Here is a 23,009-nt window from a genome sequence, read left to right as displayed (position 1 = left end):
ACCATAGGCAGATCTGGAGAACAAAGGAGAATAGCCTTGTACAGCTGAAAGGGGAAAGTTGGGAAGGGGCTTGTTACAAACAAAAGTTCATGGGAGTAAACCAAAGTGTAGTGGCTTCTCATTGGCTGAGTTATGACAGTCTCGTATTGGCTGGGCTGTTGCTGGGCAAGGTGAAAATCTTTCTTCCTCTCTTTCTGTTGGGGTCTGCAATTGATGACTAGCTATAGGCTATGAGAGTTTCCCCTTCTGGCTCTTAACTCATTTTAGTGAGGTTTTCCTTTATTTTCACAGTGCTTAGAACATTCTAGTTTATTCAAAACAGACTGAGAGTATTATTAACCTGTGAGAGATAGTATATGGTGAATTAATTAAAAAACACATTTCTTAGTAAACTAGCTTATCTTGTACTATAACAGAGCTAGCTGTTCTTTTAATTTTTGGTAATTGCCCTTGTTTTCTATTATAAATCTTTATGTTAAAGGCTGTGTTGAATCTCATTGTTCTAGTTTATTCTGCTTCTGGGAATGATAAAATCTAAGTAAATTTTCCAGCCTTATTGTCTAATCAGGGGAAAAGGTTAATATCTGTGGATGATTGTGTTTGAGCATATGGGCATAGGATGAAAGGTGGAAGATCAGTTTGAACAGTAGTTAAACTCTCGGTAGGAAGTAATGTCATTTCCTGGGTGCTAATCATTTTTCATCCCTTCCTACTCTGGGTCTGATTTTCGAATAGAGAAATGTTGCCTGCCTTGCAGAGTTTCTCTTGGGTTGTCTGAATTTAATCTCAGAGATGAAACCTTTTTAGTAGCAGTGATTCTTAAACATCAGTCTGAGCAACCAGCTTTGGGAACCACCGAAACAGGGTAATTGCCTCAAGGAAAAGCCTCTTTTTGGTAGCACTGAACAGAATTGAAGTCTTTTTTATGGGTCATATGTGATTCTTGAATTAGTGCTAATCTTTATTAAACATCTCTATTAGTTCCGGAAATGAAATAACACTTCATAGCTATGTAGAGTTTTAAAAGCATGTTATATATTAACTGTGGGTTTTTAAATAATTTTATGATGAAGAAAAGGCAGGGAGAAAACTAAGAATCCGGAAACATTAAGTGACTCACTCATCCACTGGCACACAACAAGTATTGGATCTCAGATTAAAACCCCGTATCTGTCTTTCCCATTAGGATGTGGTACTCATGGCAGGAACTTTTAAGTTTCTAGAGTGTCCTGAAACAGGAAAACTGTGTGGTAATAATATCTTGACAGTGTTTATATTCTGTATGTTTGACTTGTTATACATTAGAAACAATTTCAATTAAGAAAAAATGTAACTGATTTTTGAGGTGGGGAGCCTGGCTGGGCTGACTCTATGGAGCATGGGACTCTTGATCTCCGGATTGTGAGTTTGAACCCCACATTGTGTATAGAGATTACTTAAAATATTTTTAAAGAAAGAAAAAAAATCTAATGGTAAATTTTAGGGATTTTTTTTTTTTTTACTTCCTACTTTCATTTTAAAAGTGTGTAATCATTTAATATTCCTTGTGAATTATGTTTTCTTGTTTGGCCTTTGTTTTAATTTTACTCAACAAATTTGATGTCAGTATTCATACCTTCCTATTTAAAATGTCAAACACCAGAGCAGCTAGACACTGAAGATGCATTGTAATCTGTTTTATAAGACATTTTTATCTGGGGCACAAAATAAGCCATTCTGTATTGTGTGGTAATGCCACAGAGAGGCTTGAAGTAGGACATTCTTTCAAATCAACTAATTTAGAAAATTAATATTACTAAAGTTTAAATTAGTATTACTCAAGTAATTAAAAAATACCATCCTTGAGCCCATTATAAACCATAGTCCAATTTAATCCCAGACAAGTGAGGAGGAAAAATACTCAGGGTACTAGAAACATAAAGTATTCAGTGCACTTTATAAGAGATATGGCAAATAATAATTTATGAGAATTGCCAAATTGGATCAAATCTGTGGTTTGCACAACTCAGGATATAGTCTCCAAAAATGAGCTAAAGAATACAAGTGTGATTGTTCAATATTAGGTTTAAATTTATTTCTGGGGTGCCTGGGTGGCTAAATTGTTAAGCATCCTACCTATTCTTGATTACAACTCAGGTCATGATCAGGATTGTGTGATTGAGTCCCCCCAACCCTTGGGTTGGGCTCTGTGCTGGGCATGGAGCCTGCTGGAGATTCTTTCTCTCCCACTCCCCATCCCTCCCATCTCGCTCACATGCACCTGCATGCTTTCTCTCTAAAAAAAAAAAATAAATAAATAAATAAATAAAATTTGTGTATTTCCTTTAATAATTCATCATGAATTTTAAAACCTCTTAAATCTTTATCTGTTTCTAGAATTCTCTTAATCTCTCATTGTGGGGTTTAGATTTTATAGAATTATTATTTTAGGAAATTATACATTTTTATTTCAGATTAATGAGGCTTCCCTCCTCCCCCCCCCTTTTTTGGCTTAGATTTGTTACTATGTTATCTTTTCTATCTCATTGATTATTGTATGTTATCCTCTGGGATATGCTAAAGTTCTCATCAAATAAATTAACTAGAATTGTTCACAGCTTTTTGGATATGTTTTTCATTTTGTGCCAGTAGTTCATTGCTTTGTATATTTTGGCCCTCAGTGCTTCAATTGTTGAGATATGGACCTACCAGTAGTTCTTGTGATTCATCTGAGAATCCAGTTCTAAAAATGGTTAATGTTATTGGTTATCTCTCAGTTCTGGCATGGTAGATGTTATGATACTACACAGTTCAACTAAATGTTAAGCTTAACATTTTTACTTTTCTTTAAAAGTTAATGAAAGAAAGTGGATGAATTATAGTCTACTGGTGATGGGTGGTTATAGTAAGTAGAAGCTTTCAGAAATTTTGATGCTTAAAAGTTTTTCCTAGGATATTTGTGAAAAAACTGTTTATAACTGAGCAAAAGCTAAATTTAATTTAAACTAAAGATTATCATTTAAGTTAAATTTAAATCAACTAGCAAAAGCTAATTTAATAGAGAAAATTAAGTTTTAATTTGTCTGATCATTTTTAGAATTACATTTGATATATTTTAATAACTAATTTTACCACATAAAAATTAAACAATAAGCCTCTCAAATTCACATGTAGAAATAAAATTCATGAATGAGAAAGTCAATTCAAGATTCCTAGTCTGGGGCAGCCCCAGTGGCACAGTGGTTTGGCGCTGCCTGCAGCCCGGGGTTTGGTCCTGGAGACCTGGGATCGAGTCCCATGTCGGGCTCCCTGCATGGAGCCTGCTTCTCTCTCTGCCTCTCTCTCTCTCTCTCTCTCTCTCTCTCTCTGTGTCTCTATGAATAAATAAATAAAATCTTAAAAAAAAATTCCTAGTCTGTATTTTTAGGAAAAAATGGTAATAATTTTAGAAAGTAAACTAAATGTTGTTACTCTTAGTAGTAATCTATGTTTATTTATCATTCAAATATCTTTAAAAATGATTTCTATTTGGAGATAGGGCAGGAAGTTTTAGTATTATCTTAGATATTTTCCTTATTTCAAATATGTACTTTCCTAAATGACTTTTACTTGCATTCCTTCCTTAACAGAATTATAGACATTTTATAAATAAGTGGCCAAGTATGTTCAGCAGTCATTCTTCAAATATTAATGTTTTATGAATATAAGACAAAAACAAATATTATTAAATGTAATTTTCCATTTCATTATATTGAAGTAAGCTAATCTAAAATAAATTGACCCAGAATATTAGAAAAAATGTGTTATTGTTGCATCATATTTTCTTGTACCTAATTATTTTAGAGGAACGATTAAAGAATTTTCAACAAATACATTTTTATAAGAAATACTTTATGTGACATAACCCTGCTGGCTGAATCTGACTTCAGTTTATACTGGACAAGGAGAAATATTTTCTTTTTTCTTTTTTTTTTAAGATTTTATTTTATTCATTCATGGGAGACACACACAGAGAGGCAGAGACACAGGCAGAGGGAGAAGCAGGCTCCCTGCAGGGAGCCCGATGCGGGACTTGATCCCAGGGCTCTGGGATCACGATCTGAGCCAAAGGCAGATGCTTAACCATTGAACCACCCAGCTGCCCTAAGGAGAAGTATTTTCAATGTACAAATTTTAGTTTATAAAACTTGGTGGCCGGTATTTTTATTAGAGAACTTGATGTAAAAAATTGAGTGGGGGAAAAAAGATCACTAATTACTTTATTGGACTGACCTAAGGATCCAGATTTAAGCAGTGTCTTTTTCTTTCTTTTTTTTTTCATTCTGTTAAGAGTGAAAGGAAAGGTAGAATTCAGTTGTTGATTATAATCTCACTTAAGTAGGAGGACTAAGGAAGGGTTTGGTGAAGAAAGAGGTTGAATTCAAGTAAGGCCTGCCCTTTATTTACCATTAAGGTTGCACAAAAAATTCTTCACATGCTATATTTAATCAGAGTTTATATAATAATAGTCAATATATAGATTGGTTAACTCGAGTTTACATTTAAATTTACTTAAATTTTTTTTCTTTTAATTTGGTAAAAATACATTAGAATTAATGGACAATAAACTAGAGAGTATTTATATATGTCATCTTATTTCTGGTTTATGCAAGAAAATGTTTTATTATGGAAATGTTGAAACATAACAGTGTTGAAGTTTATAGTGAACACATGTATACCAAGCACTTAGATTCTGATTACAATTACTATACTTGATTTATCATGTATTTATCCAGCCTTCAATCATCTTAACTTCTTGATGCATTTCAAAGATTTCTTCCTAAAGAGTTAAACGTGCATATTACTAATTATGGTTCAATGTTTCCATATTTACAGTTCAATGTTTTTTTCTTTTTAGCTAAAATCTATATGCAATGACACGCACAAACTTTAATTGTACCATTGGATAAGTTTTGACAGGTAGTGCATACCTCTGTGTAACTCAAACCCCTTATGAAGGTAGAAAATGTTAACCATCATCTTGAGGTATCCTTGTGTTCCTTCTCAGTCCCTACCCCTACACCCCTAGAAGCAACAACTCTTCTGATAATTTTTTCCCACAAATTTGGCTCGTTCTAGAATTTCATATAAATCAAATCATACAATAAGCACATTTAAATTTCTTTTTAAGATTTTATTTATTCATGAGAGAGGCAAAGAGAGAGAGAAGCAGAGGGAGAAGCAGGCTCCATGCAGGGAGCCTGATGTGGGACTTGATCCTGGGACTCAATCTTGAGACTCCAGGATCATGACCGGAGCCAAAGGCAGACACTCAACCGTTGAACCACCTAGGCATCCTATCCCGCACATATAAAATTTTTTTTTAAATTTCTTTTTTTTTAATTTTTATTTATTTATTTATGATAGTCACAGAGAGAAAGAGGCAGAGACACAGGCAGAGGGAGAAGTAGGCTCCATGCATCGGGAGCCTGATGTGGGATTCGATCCCGGGTCTCCAGGATCGCGCCCTGGGCCAAAGGCAGGCGCCAAACCGCTGCGCCACCCAGGGATCCCACATATAAAATTTTTAACAGAAATTCATAGATTCTTAATTTGAAGCAGCTTTTGCTGACAATAAAAAAAGCTAGTAGTATAATTAAAAATTCATCTGAATACATTTTTGAAAGTGTTTAGAAGGCCCTTTGAAAAGAAACAGGATATTCTGAAGTGTTTACTAAGGTTCAGTTTTAATTTAGATTGGGCATGGCAGATAGGTTAAGTCCTTTCTTTGTAGGATGTTACTGGAGCTCTATATTAAGATTCTGAGGCTGAGGAGCCCCTGGGTGGCTCAGTTCATTAAGCATCTGCCTTTGACTCAGGACATGATCCCAGGGGCCTGGGATTCAACCCTGCATTGGGCTTCCTGCTCTGTGGAGAATCTGCTTCTCCCTTCCCCACTCCCTCTGCCTCTCCCCCTGTTCATGTGCTCATGCACGTGCTCTCTCTCTTTCTTCTTCTCTCTCTCTCAAATAAATAAAATCTTAAAAAAAAATAAAATAAAACAGATCTGGGACTAGATGAGGGTATATAGAATTGATGGCATTTAGTGATGTATGTCATTATTGTCCCAGAAGATAAGGAATCACATATTAGCTGTTCCTGAGAAATAGTTGGCAACTAACATGTATTTCCTGACTTTTCAGCTGCAGCTTTTGTTTAGTTCGGGTCTCCTATTTTCTAGAACTCAACCTTACTGAGTGCATGTGAGTAATTACATATTGAAAATTTTATAGAAATTAGAGGAGATAATACCCTTGATTCCAATCACTGTGTGTGTGTGTGTGTGTGTGTGTGTGTGTACTACTTGAGTTATTTAGAGATAAGCATTTGATTGCTTTATATTTACGAGCAGGGGAGTAGGTGAGGGTTGAAATACAGGGAAAGCAACATGTAAGGGATGCAGGCACGTGGGCAAGTCAGTTGGTTGAGTGCCCGACTCTTGCTTTCGGCTCAGGTCATAATCTCAGGGTCATGAGATAGAGCACTGAGTCAAGCTCCACGCTTAGTGGGGAGTGTGCTTGAGATTCTTTCCCTCTGCCCCTCCCTCTGCTCACACATGCTCTCTCTCTCAAATAAATAAAATCTTGGGGAGAAAAAGTGTAAGGGATGTTCTCATCTACTTGTTTGTTTGTTTTTTTAAGATTTTATTTATTTATTCATGAGAGACAGAGAGGCAGAGGGAGAAGCAGGCTCCATGCAGGGAGCCTGACGTGGGACTCGATCCGGGGTCCCCAGGATCACATCCTGGGCCAACGGCGGGGCTAAACCACTGGGCCACTGGGGCTGCCCTCATCTACTTGTTTAATCCATATTTGTGTTTCTTTCCTTTCCTTATGAAATTTAAGAATAATTCCTTGTCAGATAATGTCCCAGGGCATAATGTAAAAATCATACTTAGGCTTTTTTTTTTTACATTAATTAATATCGTGTAGCTCTAGACCTGTATTCCTATAAACTACTAGAACATTATTTTATGTTAACATTCAAATAAAATGTCAGAATTTGACATGTCAATAGAAAAGGCCAAGGTATTTATTGATTTTCCTGTTAGTGGAAATTTGGAAGGAAACTAAATAAAAGACTTAAGTTTATAAAAATATAATAGCTTTTTCTTTTGCTTGTCAAGTAGGAGTAAATGCCTCTTTGGGTGAATTTCCATCTCTCTACGATAATTTCAATCTCCATAAGGTAATACTGTGGTTTCAAGTGGTACTTTCTTTGGGAGAACAGCAATGAATGCACTTAGACTTTCTCACTCATTGTATTTTATTTTCTTCAGCAAATGTGCAGGAATATGCAGCACATATGCTGCCCCAAGTGTTACAGTCATTAAGATGAGGAATGATGGGGATCCAGGATTCTTAAATCCTAGCTCAGAACTTTGTGCTATATATAAATATAATGTATCATATATATTTATATATTTAAAACTTCTATTTGTAATATATATAAATATAACTTATAAAGTTACAGTTCTAAATATGTATTTTTTTCAAAGTTTTATTTAAGTAATTACTATACCAAGGTGGATCTCAAACTCACAACTCCAAGATCAGGAGTGCTTGCTCCACCACTATATATCTTTATAGGGTGCCCCTATATATTTTTAGCTCACATGTTAGTCTTCCTCCAAATGCATGATCTTGACCCCCGTTGGGCTATTGTCAGGGCCAGACATACCCAGGATTCTACAAGTGGGCACTGAGGCTTGCTTTCCCCCAGCTTGTTCTTGCCAGGGCTGTACACACTGGTGCCGAGGTCCATTGGGGCCCACCCTTGTCTGGCCCCACGTCCACTCCTTATAGCTGAGAGTACACACAGCCAGGGTACGTAGAGCCCGTGTCCACCTCAGGGCAGGCCTTCGGGCTGTTATATGAGTACCTATGAAGACTATCTCACAAACACCTTTCTAATATTTTATTACTGTTTTTCACAATTAAAATACTATAAAAGAATACTTAATAAAATATAGTAAGGTAGAAAATATGAATAGAGAGATAAGCCAGAATTGTTGGGAATGTTTCTGTTGAGTTTCAGTCTGAATGCATAAATGTGACTCTGTCTATTAATTTGTAGAATTTTTAATTTTTTTCTAATAATCTCATTTTTAGTTATTTGAAAATTCAGTTTTATTTTTATAGTTAAAAGTATAGCTTATGCTAATTATAAAACAAATAACTTAGATATCTATAAAGTATATATAAAATATATAACAAAGAAATAACACAAAGTAGAAAGCAAAATTACTCTGTAGTGGAGTCCTAGGAAATAATCACTGTTTACAGATTATTTTTTAATTTACAGACCTTTCCCTATGCATATTTATAAACAATTTTTAAAGTATAGTTGATTTACAATATTAGTTTCAACATACAATATAGTAATGTACATTTAAATACATTAGGAAGTAATTGCCACACTAAACCTAGCTATCCTCTGTCATCACACAGTTATTAAAATATTATTAACTGTATTCTCTATATTCTATATTGTATTCACATGTCTTATTTTATACTTGGAAGTTTGTGACTTGTTTCACTTAGCATATAATACCCTCTAAATCCATTCTGTTGTTGCAAATGGCAAGATTTCATTCTTTTTGTAGCTGAGTACTATTCCATTGTATATATACCATATCTTCTTTTATCTGTTCATCCAACAAAATCTTACTTTGTAGAATATAAAACTGATCCCTCATACTTTACAACTCAATTTATAATCTCAACTTCTTGAAATACATCAATGTTTTCAAGAGTTCTTTCTCTCTTTCTGGGGTTTCTTCCTATAGATTGATGGCAGTTGAATTATTCTAACTTGTATTTCTTCTCTGTGGGCATTAGTTCCTATGGGATTCTTTACTGGGACACCTTGAGTTTCTTGTGAGTTACTTTTGTTTAGTAATAGACTAAATTTTCTATTTTATTTACAAAAAATTAGAGAATAGAATAAATATCCCCAAAATTCTGTTCAGAAGTCTGTCTCCCAACTTGTTTATACTAGTCATATCTGAGTGTAAGGACTTTTAAGTGGTTCACTATCAGTAGCTGATTCAAATGTACACGGTGACTATTTTCTTTTTTGAAATAAAAAAAATGCAGCTCTGCAATTTTGACTTTTTTTCTTTGTAGCTAAAAATAAGGCCCTACTATTAGTTCAATTTCTCCTCCTTTATCCCCAACCCTTGCCCTCTGGATTTCTTGAACTGTTCTCTTAGAGAATGCCCTAGTATTGTTATTTTCCAGATACTTGTAAAAAGGGGTCCATTAAAAGTCTTTATTTTTTAGAGATACATTTTTAAATGGTTAGGGATAAAAGATACACCTGGGATTAAAAAAAAATAATTGAGGGTGATGATGAGAAAATGAATGGGTAGGAATATGGATAAAACAGGATTGATAAAGGATTAATCATTGTTGAAGGTGGGTAATAATGGAATAGGTGGTTTCGTTTTATTCTTCCTTCCACTTTTGTATATGTTTGAGATTTTCCATAAGTTAAAAAATGAAAATAGGATCCAAAAGGAGATTTAAATTGGGCAGTATATGATGCAAATTTGAATTCTACTCTAAAAATAAAATACATTGTGTGAAACAGTCATGCTTTTCACTTTTGAACAAGATAATTTATACATATATAAATTTTAAGTAGATCTTCTTGTTATGCTAACATAAAGATATATTTAAAGTTAGGTGAGCACAGTCATATGTTCTACTGTTATAGCTGAAAGCTTGTTCTTTCTTCTAAAGCAAGTGTAGTTGAATGAGTGTATTAATAGTTCTCATTGTTTCAGGTAGTCCAGCAGCCTTCAGGAGGTGTTGCAAAACAAGTGACCACATTTTCTCATTCCTCAGCGTTGACCATTCAGAAATCTGGACAGAAGAAGATGCCAGTGAGCACTGCAATACCTACCAGTCAGTTTCCTCCAGGTAGACCCCGGCCCATCCCTGCCCCATCACAGCGGGTTTGGAACATGATGGGGTTATGTATTCTCTATTGTTAGGTTAAGGGAAGATAGTCTTTTAAATAGGACCTAGGATGGAACACTGAAAAATTTTCCTAATATGGCATGGATTTTTTTTTAATTCATTTTTCTTTCTTCTTTCATTTGTATAGCTTCCATTCTAAAGCAAATTACCCTGCCAGGAAATAAAATTCTATCACTCCAAGCATCTCCTATTCAGAAAAATAAAATAAAAGAGAATGGAACATTCTTCAGGTAAGGAAAATAGTTAAAATTTGGTTTGGTGTAAGGAAGTAGTATTTTTTAAAAAGATGGCAGAATAATACTTATAAATATATTGATGCCTTTTTAAAAAGCTGACAGTACTTTATTGACTATAATTTATAAACAAGTGTACAAATCCTAAGTGTATAGTTCAGTGATTTCTGATAAGCATACATCCTTGCATGTAATCAAGATGCTGAACATATATCCTTCCCCTTCCTGTTCCTTTCAAATTAACTACTTCTAACACCTGCCTCCAGCAGTTGCTATTATGTCCATCACCATAGATCATTTTTGTCCATTCTTGAACTTCACATAAATGAAAAATCACATTAACCTTTTTTGCATGTTTTTTCACTGCATATTTTTGAGATTCATCCGTATCGTTTTGAATATTAGATTATTTTTTTGTATTGGTGAGAAGTATTCTTTGTATACATGTAAATCTCTTCATTCTTTTTCCTGTTGATGAACATTGGGTCATTTCTGGTTTTTGACAATAGTATGTAAAGCTGGTATAAATATTTATATACAGATTTTTTATGTGAACATAGGTTTTCATTTCTGTGTAGTAAATATCTAGGAATATGATTGCTGGGTTACTAGGTAAGTGTGTGGTTAACTATTTAAGAAGCTCCCAAACTGTTTACCAAAGGAACCATTTCGCATTTCTACCAGTAATAAGAGTTCATTTGCTCTTCAACTCTGTCAGCTCTTGGTAATGTCAGTTATTTTGATTTTTACTATTCATTAGAATAGTAAAATATATTGTCATTATTATTGTGGTTTTAATTTGCATTTCCCTAATGACTAAAGATGTTGAGCCTAAAGAGTATTTATTTGGTATCCATATACTTTTGATGAAACATGTGTTCAAATTCTTTGTCCAGTTTTTCTTACTGAGTTATTTGTTTTCTTATGGTTTGAGTTCTTAGTATTCTTTATGTATTCAAAATCTAAGTCTTTGCCATGAAAGTGATTTGGAAATATTTCCATTGTGATGTGTTCTATCATCCTCTCGCCAGCGTCTTTCACAGAGCAAACATTTCATTTTGCAGAAGTTCAGTTCATTGTTTTTCCTTGTAAATTATGGTTTTCATGTTTTACTAAGAAATATTTGTGCAATTCTAGCTTACAAAGATTATCTTCTAAAAAAACAAAGATTATCTTCTAGGCTTTGTTCTAGAAGTATTGCAGTATTAAGTTTGTCCTTCTTGTATTAATATTCTTTAATCTCTGCCTATTACCTATATAAGAATCAGTGTGTGGGTATTCTACTTTCTTCTTCCTCAACCTTCTCCAGTTTTAGTTGCATTCTTTGTCATAATATAAAAACATTTGTGCATTAGTCTTTATTCCTCATCTCCACCTGCATTTTAGTTGTAGGGCCCACTTTTATATTAAAATGATCATCTTTGGTCCTTTCTCTAAACTTTTCTTAGTTATCTCTTGGTTGGATGAAGTTCATCTACTCAAAGGAGTCTCATTTAGTGTAGAATTCCCTAAATTCTTATATGTTGAAAACTGTTTTGGGGCACCTGGGAGCTCAGTTGGTTAAACGTCTGCCTTGGGCTCAGTCATGATCCCAGGGTCCTTCGTCAGGCTCCCAGCTCAGTGAGGAGTCTGCTTCTCCCTCTACCCCTAAATTCTTACATGTCTAAATTCCCTAAATCCTTAGATATTAAAAACTGTTTCAGGGTGCCTGGGAGGCTCAGTTGGGTAAGTGTTTGCTTTTGTCTCGGGTCATGATCCTGGGGTCCTGCATCGGGCTCCCTACTCAGTGAAGAGTCTGCTTCTCCCTCTACTCCTCCCCCCTGCTCTTTTCTCTCTAATGTTCTCACACTCTCTCCTCTCTTAAATAAATAAAATCCTTAAAAAAATAAACTATTTCAGTGTCCTCTATACTTGAAGGACAGCTGGCTGGATGTGAAATTAACATTTTGTATTCCAATTTTAAAAATATTTCTCCACTATTGCCTTGATATTTATATTGTTTCTATTTTTTGATCTTTTCATCTGAACACCTTGAGAATTTATTTATCTTTGAAATCTAGTACTTTTATATTAGGATATGCTGTGAAACATTGACCATTCTGACTTCCACTTTTCCTAGATTCCCAGTTGGCCCTTTTATTATGTAGATACTGGTCTCTTGAAATGTCTGAGGTTTTCTTGGGTTATAGTTTGAAATACTCGTTCTAGTCCATTGTTTTATGTTTTACTCTTCAGGGAATACGATAGTATGGATTTTATTCTTTCTACTTCCCTTACTTTCCATTATTTTGCCTCTTATCTTTTCTTTATTTCTTTATCTCCTTTACATTCCCTTGATTGTTTTTAGACCTTTCTGCAACATGTCTTAATAGGATTTTGGTTGCATCTATTGGCCTATGAAAAACCCTTTGATTCTCTTATCTGCAGCACTGTATAATCCTTTCCCCATTTTTGCTTCCTCCCCCCCCCACATTTAAGTGTGCCAGGTTTAATTGAATGTAGCTCATTCTTTGATCTACTAGGACATCTTTTTAATATTTTCTGATTTGGGATGTACTTAGTCTTCCTACTCATAAAATATTTCATCCTTAATGCCTAGCACTGCCACCAGTTCTCTGGCTTCTTTACAGCAGTATTTCTTAGTCTCTTTTGCCATAGGCCTTGAATCAGATGAGGTGGGGGCAAGTTGGGGGGGAAGGCAGGGAGTGAATAGATGGGGAACTGATTGCTGAAAGACAAAAGAGCCTTCTCTGGGATTTTTTTTTTTTAATTTATACTTATTTTGAAGTTTGGGTATTCTTTGTCTTTGAGTTGTGCTGAGGTTGTGGTTTTCCTTGTTCTGTATTGTTTTGGGAGGAAATGTTAGAGGATGGACATCTAGGCAGTCATCATTGTCTTCCAATGCACTGTGTTTAGTCTGTGTCAATCAGGATACATAGACTATTTTCAACACCCCAAAAGCTTCCTGATGCTCCTTCCCAGCCAGTCTCCTTATTACACCCCACCTAGCCATTGACCAGCTTCCTGTCATTATAGTTGAGATTTGTCTTTTTTATTTTTAAAAAAGATTGATTTATTTGAGAGAGAGGGAGAGGGAGAGTGAGCTTGAAGGAAGGGACAGAGGGAAAGAATCTCAAACAGGCTTCCCCCTGAGTGGGGAGCCCAACTCAGGGCTTAATCCTGAGTGTTTACAATGAGCAGAAACCAACAGTCAGATGCTTAACTGACTGAGCCATCCAGGTGCCCCTAGATTTGTCTCATTTTTGTTGTTGTTTTTAAGATTGATTGATTGATTGATTGATGTGAGAGAGAGAGACAGAGACAGAGACAGAGAGACCACATATGGGATGGGGGAGCAATGGGAGAGGGAGAGGCAGACTCGCCAATGAGCAGAGAGCTCCATGCGGGGCTTGATTCCAGAACCCAGGATCGTGACCTGAGCTGAAGGCAGACGCTTAACCAGCTGAGCCACCCAGGTGCCCCAGATTTGTCTTTTTCAAATGGTTGTTTTTAAAAGTTGTATGTTGATTCTATAATTATTAAGTTACTCTGCCATTACCAGAAACCATAACTTCCATTTCTTTTTTAATAGATTATTATCATGTGGAAGTATCTTTTTTTGAGGAAGTTGAGGGGTAGAGAGAGATAATATTAAGCAGGCTCCACACCTACCACAGAGTTGAGGTAAGGCAGGGCTCTATCTCACAGCCCTGAGATCATGACCTGAGCCAAAATACAGCTTCAAGAGTAGATGCTTAACTGACTGAGCTGATGGAAATATCTTTACTTCTGTGTTCTTAAACAATTAATCATAGTTATTTTATTTTTTTAAGATTATTTATTCAGAGAGAGAGAGAGAGAGAGAGAGAGGCATAGACACAGGTAGAGAGAGAAGCAGGCTCCATGCAGGGAGCCCGACGTGGGACTCGATCCCGGGTCTCCAGGATCACATCCCGGGCTGCAGGCAACGCTAAACTGCTGTGCCACCGGGGCTGCCCTAATCATAGTTATTTTAAAGTCCATGCCTAATATTCTGAATATCCATGTTAACTATAAGTGTTTCTTTTCCCTGGCTTTTTTGTCCTGTTGTTCACTTAGTAAAATTTTTTTTGAGTCAATGTCAGATATGTATAAAAAATATTTATAGGAGTTTTGGATTAGTTACCTCCAGAAAGAGAATTTACCCAATTTTCTGGTTGGCAGTAGAGAAGCAGATTGCCTCAATCTAGTCAGTAATTGAGCTGGTTCAAAGTTAGGTGGTAATCTTTCCAAAATTCTGTGTCCCTTTGGTTCTCCAGGCTTTGGGATGTAATCCTGCAGGAGTTTCAACTAAGAGTTAGGGTGCTTTCCTTTGCTGTATTCTGAACCCCAATTTTTATTTTCCGAGTGCTTAAAACTCACCATGCTTTTGTTGTTGTAAACTGTTTTAATTCTTTTTTCCTCTCAATTAAAAAAATTGTTGGAGAATACACATAACATAAAATTTACTGTCTTAATATTTTTTTTTAATTTAAGGTTTTATCTATTTATTCATGAGAGAGACAGAGAGGGGAGAAGAAACACAGGCAGGGGGAGAAGCAGGCTCCCCACAGGGAGCCCCGATGCAGGACTTGATCCTGGGACTCTGGGATCATGCCCTGAGCCCAAGGCAGATGCTCAATCACTAACTCACCCATGTGTCCCCTATCTTAACCATTTTTAAGTGGTATTAATTACATTCATGTTGTTATGCAGCCATCATTACCATCTATCTCCAGAACTCATTTCATTTTATAAAATGAAATTGTATACCTACTAAACAATTAATCTTCATTCTTTCCTTATCCCCTAGCCCCTGGCAACCAACATTGTACTCTTATGTCTTTGTGATCTTGATTACAGCAGTCTCACATAAATGGAATAACACAGTATTTGTCTTTTTGTTACTGGCTTATTTCACTTAGAATAATGTCCTCTGAGTTCATCTATGTTATGGCATAAGTCAGAATTTCCTTCCTTTTTGAGACTGAATTATATTCTGTTGTATATCCACTCATTGTCAGTGGGCACTTGAGTGTCTTCCACATTTTAGCTATTGTGAATAATGTTGCTGTGAACATGGGCATAGAAATATCTTCAGTGTGTTTTCAGTTCTTTTGGTTATATATCCAGAAGTGGAGTTATGGGATAATATGCTATTTTTAATGTTTTGAGGATCTGCCATGCTTTGTTTTCCATAGCAGTTCTGCCATTTTATATGCCCATGAGCAGTGCACAAGAGTACACATTTCTCCACATTCTTGTCAACACTTGTTATTATCTGGTTTTGTTTTGTTTTCTTTGATAATGGTCTTCCTAATGGATATGAAGTGGTATTTCTTTGTGGTTTTGATTTGCATTTCCCTGATGATTAGTGATGTTGAGCATCTTTTCATGTGCTTATTGGCTATTTGTATATCTTTATAATTTTCTATTCAAGTACTTTGCCCATTTTTTAATCAGTTTTTTTGTTATTGAGTTTTATATTCTGTATATTTCTCCTTTATTGGATGTATGATTTGCAAATATTTTCCTCTGTGGATTGCCTTTTTACTCTGAAGTTAATGTCTTAAGCACAAAATTGAAAAATTTTTGTGAGATCCAGTTTGTTTAATATTTTTTTGTTGTCTATGCCTTTGGTGTCATATCCAAGAAATTATTGCCAAATCCAGTTTTGTAAGCTTTTGTCCTGTTTTCTTCTAAGAGTTTTATAGTTTTAGGCCCTATATTTTTTATCATTTTTGGCTATTGATCCTTTTTCAGTTAATTTTTTGTATAAGGAGTTAGGTAAAGGTCCAGAGTCATCTATTTGAATGTGGATATCCAGTTTTTTTTAGCACAGTAGTATTGCTGAAAATACTGTCTCTCCCCACTGAAAGGTCTTGGCACTCATGTCAAAAATCATTTGACCATATATATTAGGGCTTATTTATGTCTTTTTTGTTCTGTTTCATTTGGCTGTATGTCTGTCTTTATGTTAGTACCACACCATATTGTTGATTACTGTAGCATTGTAGTAAATTTTGGTATCAGGAAGTAGGTATTACATCATTGTTCCTTTTTAAGATTGTTTGGCTATTCAGGTTTCCTTGAGATTCCATGTAAAATTTACATTGGTCTTTTCTGTTTCTGCAAAAAAAAAGGTCACTGGGTTTTTGATAGAGATTACATCTGTAGATTGCTCTGAGTAACATTGACATCTTAGTAATATTAAGCCTTCCAATCCATGAATATGGGGTGTGTTTCTATTCATTTATATCTTCTTTAAATTCTTTCAACAACATTTTGTAATTTTCATTGTGCAAGTCTTTTGGCTTCTGGGTTAAGTTTAAGTTTATTACTAAGTATTTTTTTCTCGTTTATGTTATTGTAAATGTAATTTCTTATTTCCTTCACAGATTGTCCATGGTTAATGTATAAAAGTGTAGCTGATTTCTTTGTGTGTTGGCTTTGTATCCTGCTACTTTGTTTAATGCATATATTAATTCTAACCTTTAGGGGTTTCTAACACATGGGATCATATCTATGAATAGGGATAATTTTACTTCTTCCTTTCCAATATGGACTCTTTAATTTCTTTTTCTTGCATAACTTCTCTGGCTAGAACTTCTAGTACCATGTTGAATAGAAGAGGCCAAAGTGAGCATCTTTATCTTGTTCTTGATCTTAGAGGAAAAGTTTTTGTTCTTCCATCATTAAATATGGTGTTCACTGTGGGTTTTTCATATATTGTTTTATTATATTGATAGTTCCATCCTGGTGCTTTGAATGTTTTTATCTTGAAAAGGTGTTGAATTTTGTGAAATTATTTCTCAACATCACTCAAGATGATCAGTGGCTTTTTTTCCTTCTTTTTGTTAATCTGTATTAAATTGATCAGTTTTGCATGTTGAATCATCTTTGTACTCCAGGAATAAATCCCACTTAGTCTTGGTGTATGATCTTTTAATATGCTGTCAAATTCAATTTATTAGTACTTTGTTGAGAAATTTTGCATCATTGCTCATAAGGAATATGGTCTATAGTTTTCTTTTTAAAAAATATTTTAGTATTTTTAAAAATATTTATCTGAGAGAGACAGCATGGGTGGGTGAGGGGCAGAGGGAGAGGAAGAGATAGTTTTAAGCAGTGTCCATACTGAGTGCAGAGCCCAATGCTTGATCTCAAGACCCTAAGATCATGACCCGAGCTGAAACCAAGAGTTGGGTACTTGACCAGGTGCTGCTCTTTTTTTTTTAAGGTAAGCTCCATGCCCAATGTGGAGCTTGAACTCAGCCCCAAGATCAAGAGTCATATGCTGTACCAACTGAATCAGAAAGGCCCCCTGATCTGTAGTTTACTTACAGTATTTTTGTCTGGTTTTGGTATTATGGTAATGCTGGCCTCATAGAATGAATTAGGAGGTATCTTCTCCTCTTTAGTTTTTTGGAAAAGTTTTAAAAGATTTGAGTGATATTAGCTCTGCTCTAAATGTTTGGTATAATTCACAGCGAAACCATCAGGTCCAGAGCTGTTATTTGTTGGAAGATTTTTTTGGTTACTCATTCAGTCTCCTCAGTTAATTATAGATCTATTTAGATTTTCTTTTTTTTTTTTATTTATTTACGATAGTCATACAGAGAGAGAGAGAGAGAGAGAGAGAGGCAGAGACACAGGCAGAGGGAGAAGCAGGCTCCATGCACCGGGAGCCTGACATGGGATTCGATCCTGGGTCTCCAGGATCGCGCCCTGGGCCAAAGGCAGGCACCAAACCGCTGCGCCACCCAGGGATCCCCTATTTAGATTTTCTTTGTGATAAAGTCTTGGTAGGTTTTGTGTTTCTAAGAATTTGTCCATTTCATCTAGGTTATTTTTTTTTTTTTGCATGTAATTTTCTTACTACTCTCTAATAATGATAAGTATAAACTTTAGATCTTAGATTGTTTTTAGCTTTAGACTTTCCCTGGGCATGTCTGGTGACTTTCTAATTTCCTCCATATATGCAGTTGCCTTTGAATGTCCTAATCTTTCATATCTGGCTCCCAAAAGAGGAAAATGAGGAGATGGGGAAAAATGGGACTGACCCTCTTTAAATGCCTTGGAAGGCACCTTGCCTAGAGGGTGAGGCCTTGTAACAGAGGGATAAGTTGCAGCAACTATGGCAACCCACCTCTTACTCTGTACCTCTGAGATCAGAAGCAAAAATCAGTGATCTGAGTACATATTCCTGATATTTGGAGGACAATTTCCCTGCATGCGCACGCACACACAAACACATACATCCTCCTTGCCACAAGCTGGGGCAGACTGCTCTAATGCATGTGCATAGCTGTCTGCCTCAGGGCTGGAGCCTGGGGGATGGGTAGCGCTTGCCAAAACTAACAGCTGAAATTGACCAAAAACCTGCTTTATCTTCTAAGCCTTCCCCTGGAAGTTGAAAACCTTTAAAAGATTCAGAAGTTCCAAAATTGTTAACCAGACAGATTGCTGATGCTCTTCTACTGTCTCCCAGAATCCTTCTCAGAGTGCTCTTCATAAGCTTTTTGCTTGGCTTCCTTGACTTTTCTTTTGTAGAACTTCAATGTTCAATGCCTTGAATGAAAAATCATCTCACAATGTCCAATCTGCTTCTTTGTGCTGCAGTTCTTTTATAGGATCATGGCCCACACCCTGAACATTGGCAGCCTCAGAAGCCTTGAGCTGTAACTCTGTCTCTCCATCATCATGAGATTGCCTAATGCTCTCTTGGCTTTCCTACTTAGTAGCTGCCTTCTCCATGGCTTCGTAGTGTCTTGTTCACATCCAGAATTTGCACATGCCAACATGGAGAAAATTAGGTTTCCATTGGTGAGGTTCTCTTTTCTTGGGACTGTGGCTCCATAATACCTGGTTTTCTCAGCACTGCTCTGCTTTCAAACAAACTTTAAAAAAATGTTCTGGCTTTGTTAGTTTTTCTTAATCAGAACAATTGTCTGTTATAAGTAATAGTCTACAACTAAGCAGAAGTTGTAATGTAATTCTTTATATTTTTGTGTATTGCCAGTATTTATTGGAGTTAGTGTTTTCAGTACACTGGTATATTTTGATGAACAGAAGTTCTTGTTGTGTTTTTAAAAAATAAAGTAGTTGTATTTAGCAATGTCTTATGTAAATTGCTTATGATATCTTTCTTGGCATTAAAAGATAATCTCCTTTATAGTGTTCTAAAAGCTTTGAAATTTTACTTTTTATATTTAAATCATGGTCCAACAGGGTTTAATTTTGGTTTTGGTTTTTCTTATAATGTAGGGTAGGGATCCTAATACATCTTTCCCACATGTATAATCATTTGTTCCAGCAGCATTAATGAAGACTCTGCCTTTCCCTCAGTCATCTGTAGTGTCTCCTACATCATATCTAGGGTCTTTTCTAGGCTAGTTTTTTGTTTATCTTTTCATCCCTATATTAACTTATTGCTTAATTTGTTTATTTCCAGAAGCACGCTTCTAAATTTACTATAGCTTCAGAGTAAATTTTAAATCTGTTAAGGCATCTCCTTTACCTACTTCTCCTCACTTCACTTTCATACCCTACCTTTCCACTCTTCTTGATTTTCTTGGCTATTTGTGGGATTTTGTTGTTCCATATAAATTTAAGTACTAGTTTAAATTCCACCAAAAATGACTATTGAAATTTGAATTAGCATTACATTGAGTCCATTGCCCTTAAGCTGATTTCTTTATAATTTTGGGTCTTTTATCTATAAATATGATTTATATCTTCATTTATGCATGCCTTCTTTAATATCTTTTAATAAAGTAATATAGTTTTATCTATACAGGTTGTACACAATTTGCTATATTTATCTGTTGGGTTTATTCCTAGGTACCTTTTTATTGCTGTTATAAATATTTTTGATAATTGCCTTTGTTGTTCCTACTATATAGAAATGCACTTTGCTTTTTTTAAATCCTATGTCAATTGCCTTCTGATAATTTTTAGATTACTTTAGGTTATTTATATAGACAATATGTCAGGAGTGATAGAATTATGGGTTGACTTTTTTTTTTTCTTTTGCTTTCAGCACTTTAAAAATGTCATTCCATGGTTTTCTGGTATCCGTGTATATGTTCACTTTGAAAAGTAAAACATATAAGGAAGTCACCCTGAGAGTTAAACTACAACAAAACAGCAGCACATTTGAAACCCCGGTGACTTCATACATTGGATGATCAAATATTCAATATAAAAATGGTTAGAAATAAAATGTGGAATCACAGAAGGAGCAGGGAACGATTTTCTATTAAAAAATGAATACAATCATTTGAAAAAGGACATTTAGAAGTGAAAAATGTAGGGGCATCTGGGTGACTCAATCAACTGAGCATCTGACTCTTGATTTTCACTCAGGTCACGATCTCAGAGTCTTGAGATCAAGCCCTGTGTCAGGCTCCATGTTGTGTGTGGAGCCTGCTTAGCATTCTCTCTTTCTCTCTCTCTCCTCCGCTGCTCCCCTGCTTTATGTACATGTGCTCTCTTTCATTAATTAATTAATTAATTGATTGATTAATTAATTAATTAGTTCTGAACTTAAAACCTCATTGGATGGGTAAATCTGATTAGACCTAAGGACCTAAATTGAGTTTGCTTTATTCCAGAGAGATATTGTGACTTTCTCATGGGAACCAGGGTGATTGTTGACTTGTGACCATTTAGTACCTGTTCTAGGGAACCTGACTTAACCCAGTAGTCTCAGATACAATTCCTCCACTTTAACAGAGGTCCAGGAACTAGTGTCAGCCACAGGCATCTGCCCCTCAGGCAGTTCTACCTTTAGAGTGTGGTTATTGCTTATTTTTACTGACAGTTTTTTTGACAACTTCTATGCACCCAACACTGGAATGAAAATGTCTTATCCTGGTCTAGTTAGAATGCCATGTAATTTCTCCACAGTAAATCTAGTCCACTTAGTGCCTGAAGCCAAAATGTCACCATTAGTATTTTCTCTGGGAAATTTCTAGCATATTACTTTTGCTCATTTATCTGTTGAGTGCTTATTGCTTTCTACACATATATATTTTTTGGAGAGTAATTCTTTGTTGTATGTTATATTTTGTTGTATGTTATAAATATTCTCCTAATTTTGAAGTGGTAACTTTGTTTTTAGCATCTTTTTGTTTTAGAAGACTTCAAATCACAGTATTAGATTTATCACTCTCATGCCTATGGCTTTTGAATTTCACTGTAGTCTAAAAAATCCTTCTTCATTCAGAGTCCATAATGATGTGCTTCCATATTTTCTTGGAAGATATCTATATACACACATTACATATTTACATATATCTTTACATCTTCAATAATACTTTATTTTATTTTTGTAAATGTCTGTAGCAGACATTAGCTTTTTCCCAGTTGGGATGCTTGTCTCAATGGTAGTTTCTAAAGAATCCATTATCCTTACTTTTTCTCGTTTGAGATGTCACCTTTATCTTGTAGTAAATTATTATTTATACAAGGGTTCATTTGTAGAATTTCATTTTAGTGCTGTGTTTTTATTTCTTTGTTAATATTTTTATATTTTCAATTATTATACCTTCATTATTTATTTTTTATCTGGTGGAGTAAATCCTGTCTTTTTATTCCTTTTTTATCAGAGGTGTTTCCACTTTACCTTTATTTTTCTACTAAACATGAATTTTATTTTATTTTTTTTTAATTTTTATTTTTTTTAAACATGAATTTTAGAATGAGCAGGGCAGTTCTATGAAAATTTTGTATTGAGGTTATATGAATAGGTTGATTTAGGAGAGAATTGACTTTTTTTTTTTAAATTTTTATTTATTTATGATAGTCACAGAGAGAGAGAGAGAGAGAGAGAGAGGCAAGAGACACAGGCAGAGGGAGAAGCAGGCTCCATGCACCGGGAGCCCGATGTGGGATTCGATCCCGGGTCTCCAGGATCGCGCCCTGGGCCAAAGGCAGGCGCCAAACCACTGCGCCACCCAGGGATCCCGAGAATTGACTTTTTAATGGTATAAATCATCTTGAACCTATGTTAGGTTCAACAAACTATTAGAATTCAGTAAGGTCGTAGATAATAGAAATACTTAAAAAAAAATAAACAGTGGCATACACAAATGGAAGATTCTGTCACATTCAGGAAAACTAGAAGTAAGCAGATCATTGCAAGTATAACATTCCATAGGGTAAGGGACCCAGGCTTGTTGTTCACTTTCCTTTTGTTCTTCAGACACATAGTCATGTTCTTACTGTACAGTTTTTAGATAATGATATTCCCTGGACATTCTGTCCTCCAGTCTTCATTTGGCTTGGTCCTTTTTATTTTATTTTAAAGGTGATCTCTCTAATTAGGGAGTCTCTGTGTAGAGGCAACCACTGTAAAGTAGCTTTTCAGTCACACCTGCTGTCTTGAGGCACTCATCTGAAAGTATCCTGTTTTTTTGTTTACCGTTCCTTTGGTTTCCCACTCCTTTTTAAATCTCTGACAGTTTACAATAACTTTCGTTTACCGTCCTATACCTATTGTTTAGAACAAGGCCTAGTTCATAATAAGTATTCAAATATTTGCTGAAATAATGAATTTTTAAAAAGAGAAAAGAAGGGTCTATAATCATAGCTATTTTTTAAGAGTCCTTTTATTTTTGCAGTAAGATACATTTTTCATTTTGTATAATCCTTTATAGTAATTTTGGCCATATGTGGTTTATGCATATCTTTTTTGAAGCGATGGCTTTTTTAGCTTAAGTTTGGGTTTTCTTGGATACTAAATATCAGT

The 23,009-nt window shown here is 35.2% G+C and overlaps 1 protein-coding gene across 2 annotated transcripts in view; it reads left to right on the top strand.

Annotated features, from left to right (window-relative positions):
* The window catches only part of TAF4B (TATA-box binding protein associated factor 4b), a 125,085-nt gene that overhangs the window by 29,752 nt on the left and 72,324 nt on the right, over positions 1 to 23,009 (top strand). For both annotated transcript variants that reach the window (XM_055324443.1, XM_055324442.1), the window contains exons 8-9: positions 9,809 to 9,944; positions 10,132 to 10,234. In XM_055324443.1, coding sequence (XP_055180418.1) covers positions 9,809 to 9,944; positions 10,132 to 10,234 — 239 coding nt within the window. The remainder of the gene's footprint in view (positions 1 to 9,808; positions 9,945 to 10,131; positions 10,235 to 23,009) is intronic.

This window comes from Nyctereutes procyonoides, unplaced genomic scaffold (genome assembly GCF_905146905.1).
Source record: "Nyctereutes procyonoides isolate TBG_1078 unplaced genomic scaffold, NYPRO_anot_genome, whole genome shotgun sequence".
NCBI classification, from domain to species: Eukaryota; Metazoa; Chordata; class Mammalia; order Carnivora; family Canidae; genus Nyctereutes; species Nyctereutes procyonoides.
This window is presented reverse-complemented; position numbering and strand designations above follow the sequence as displayed.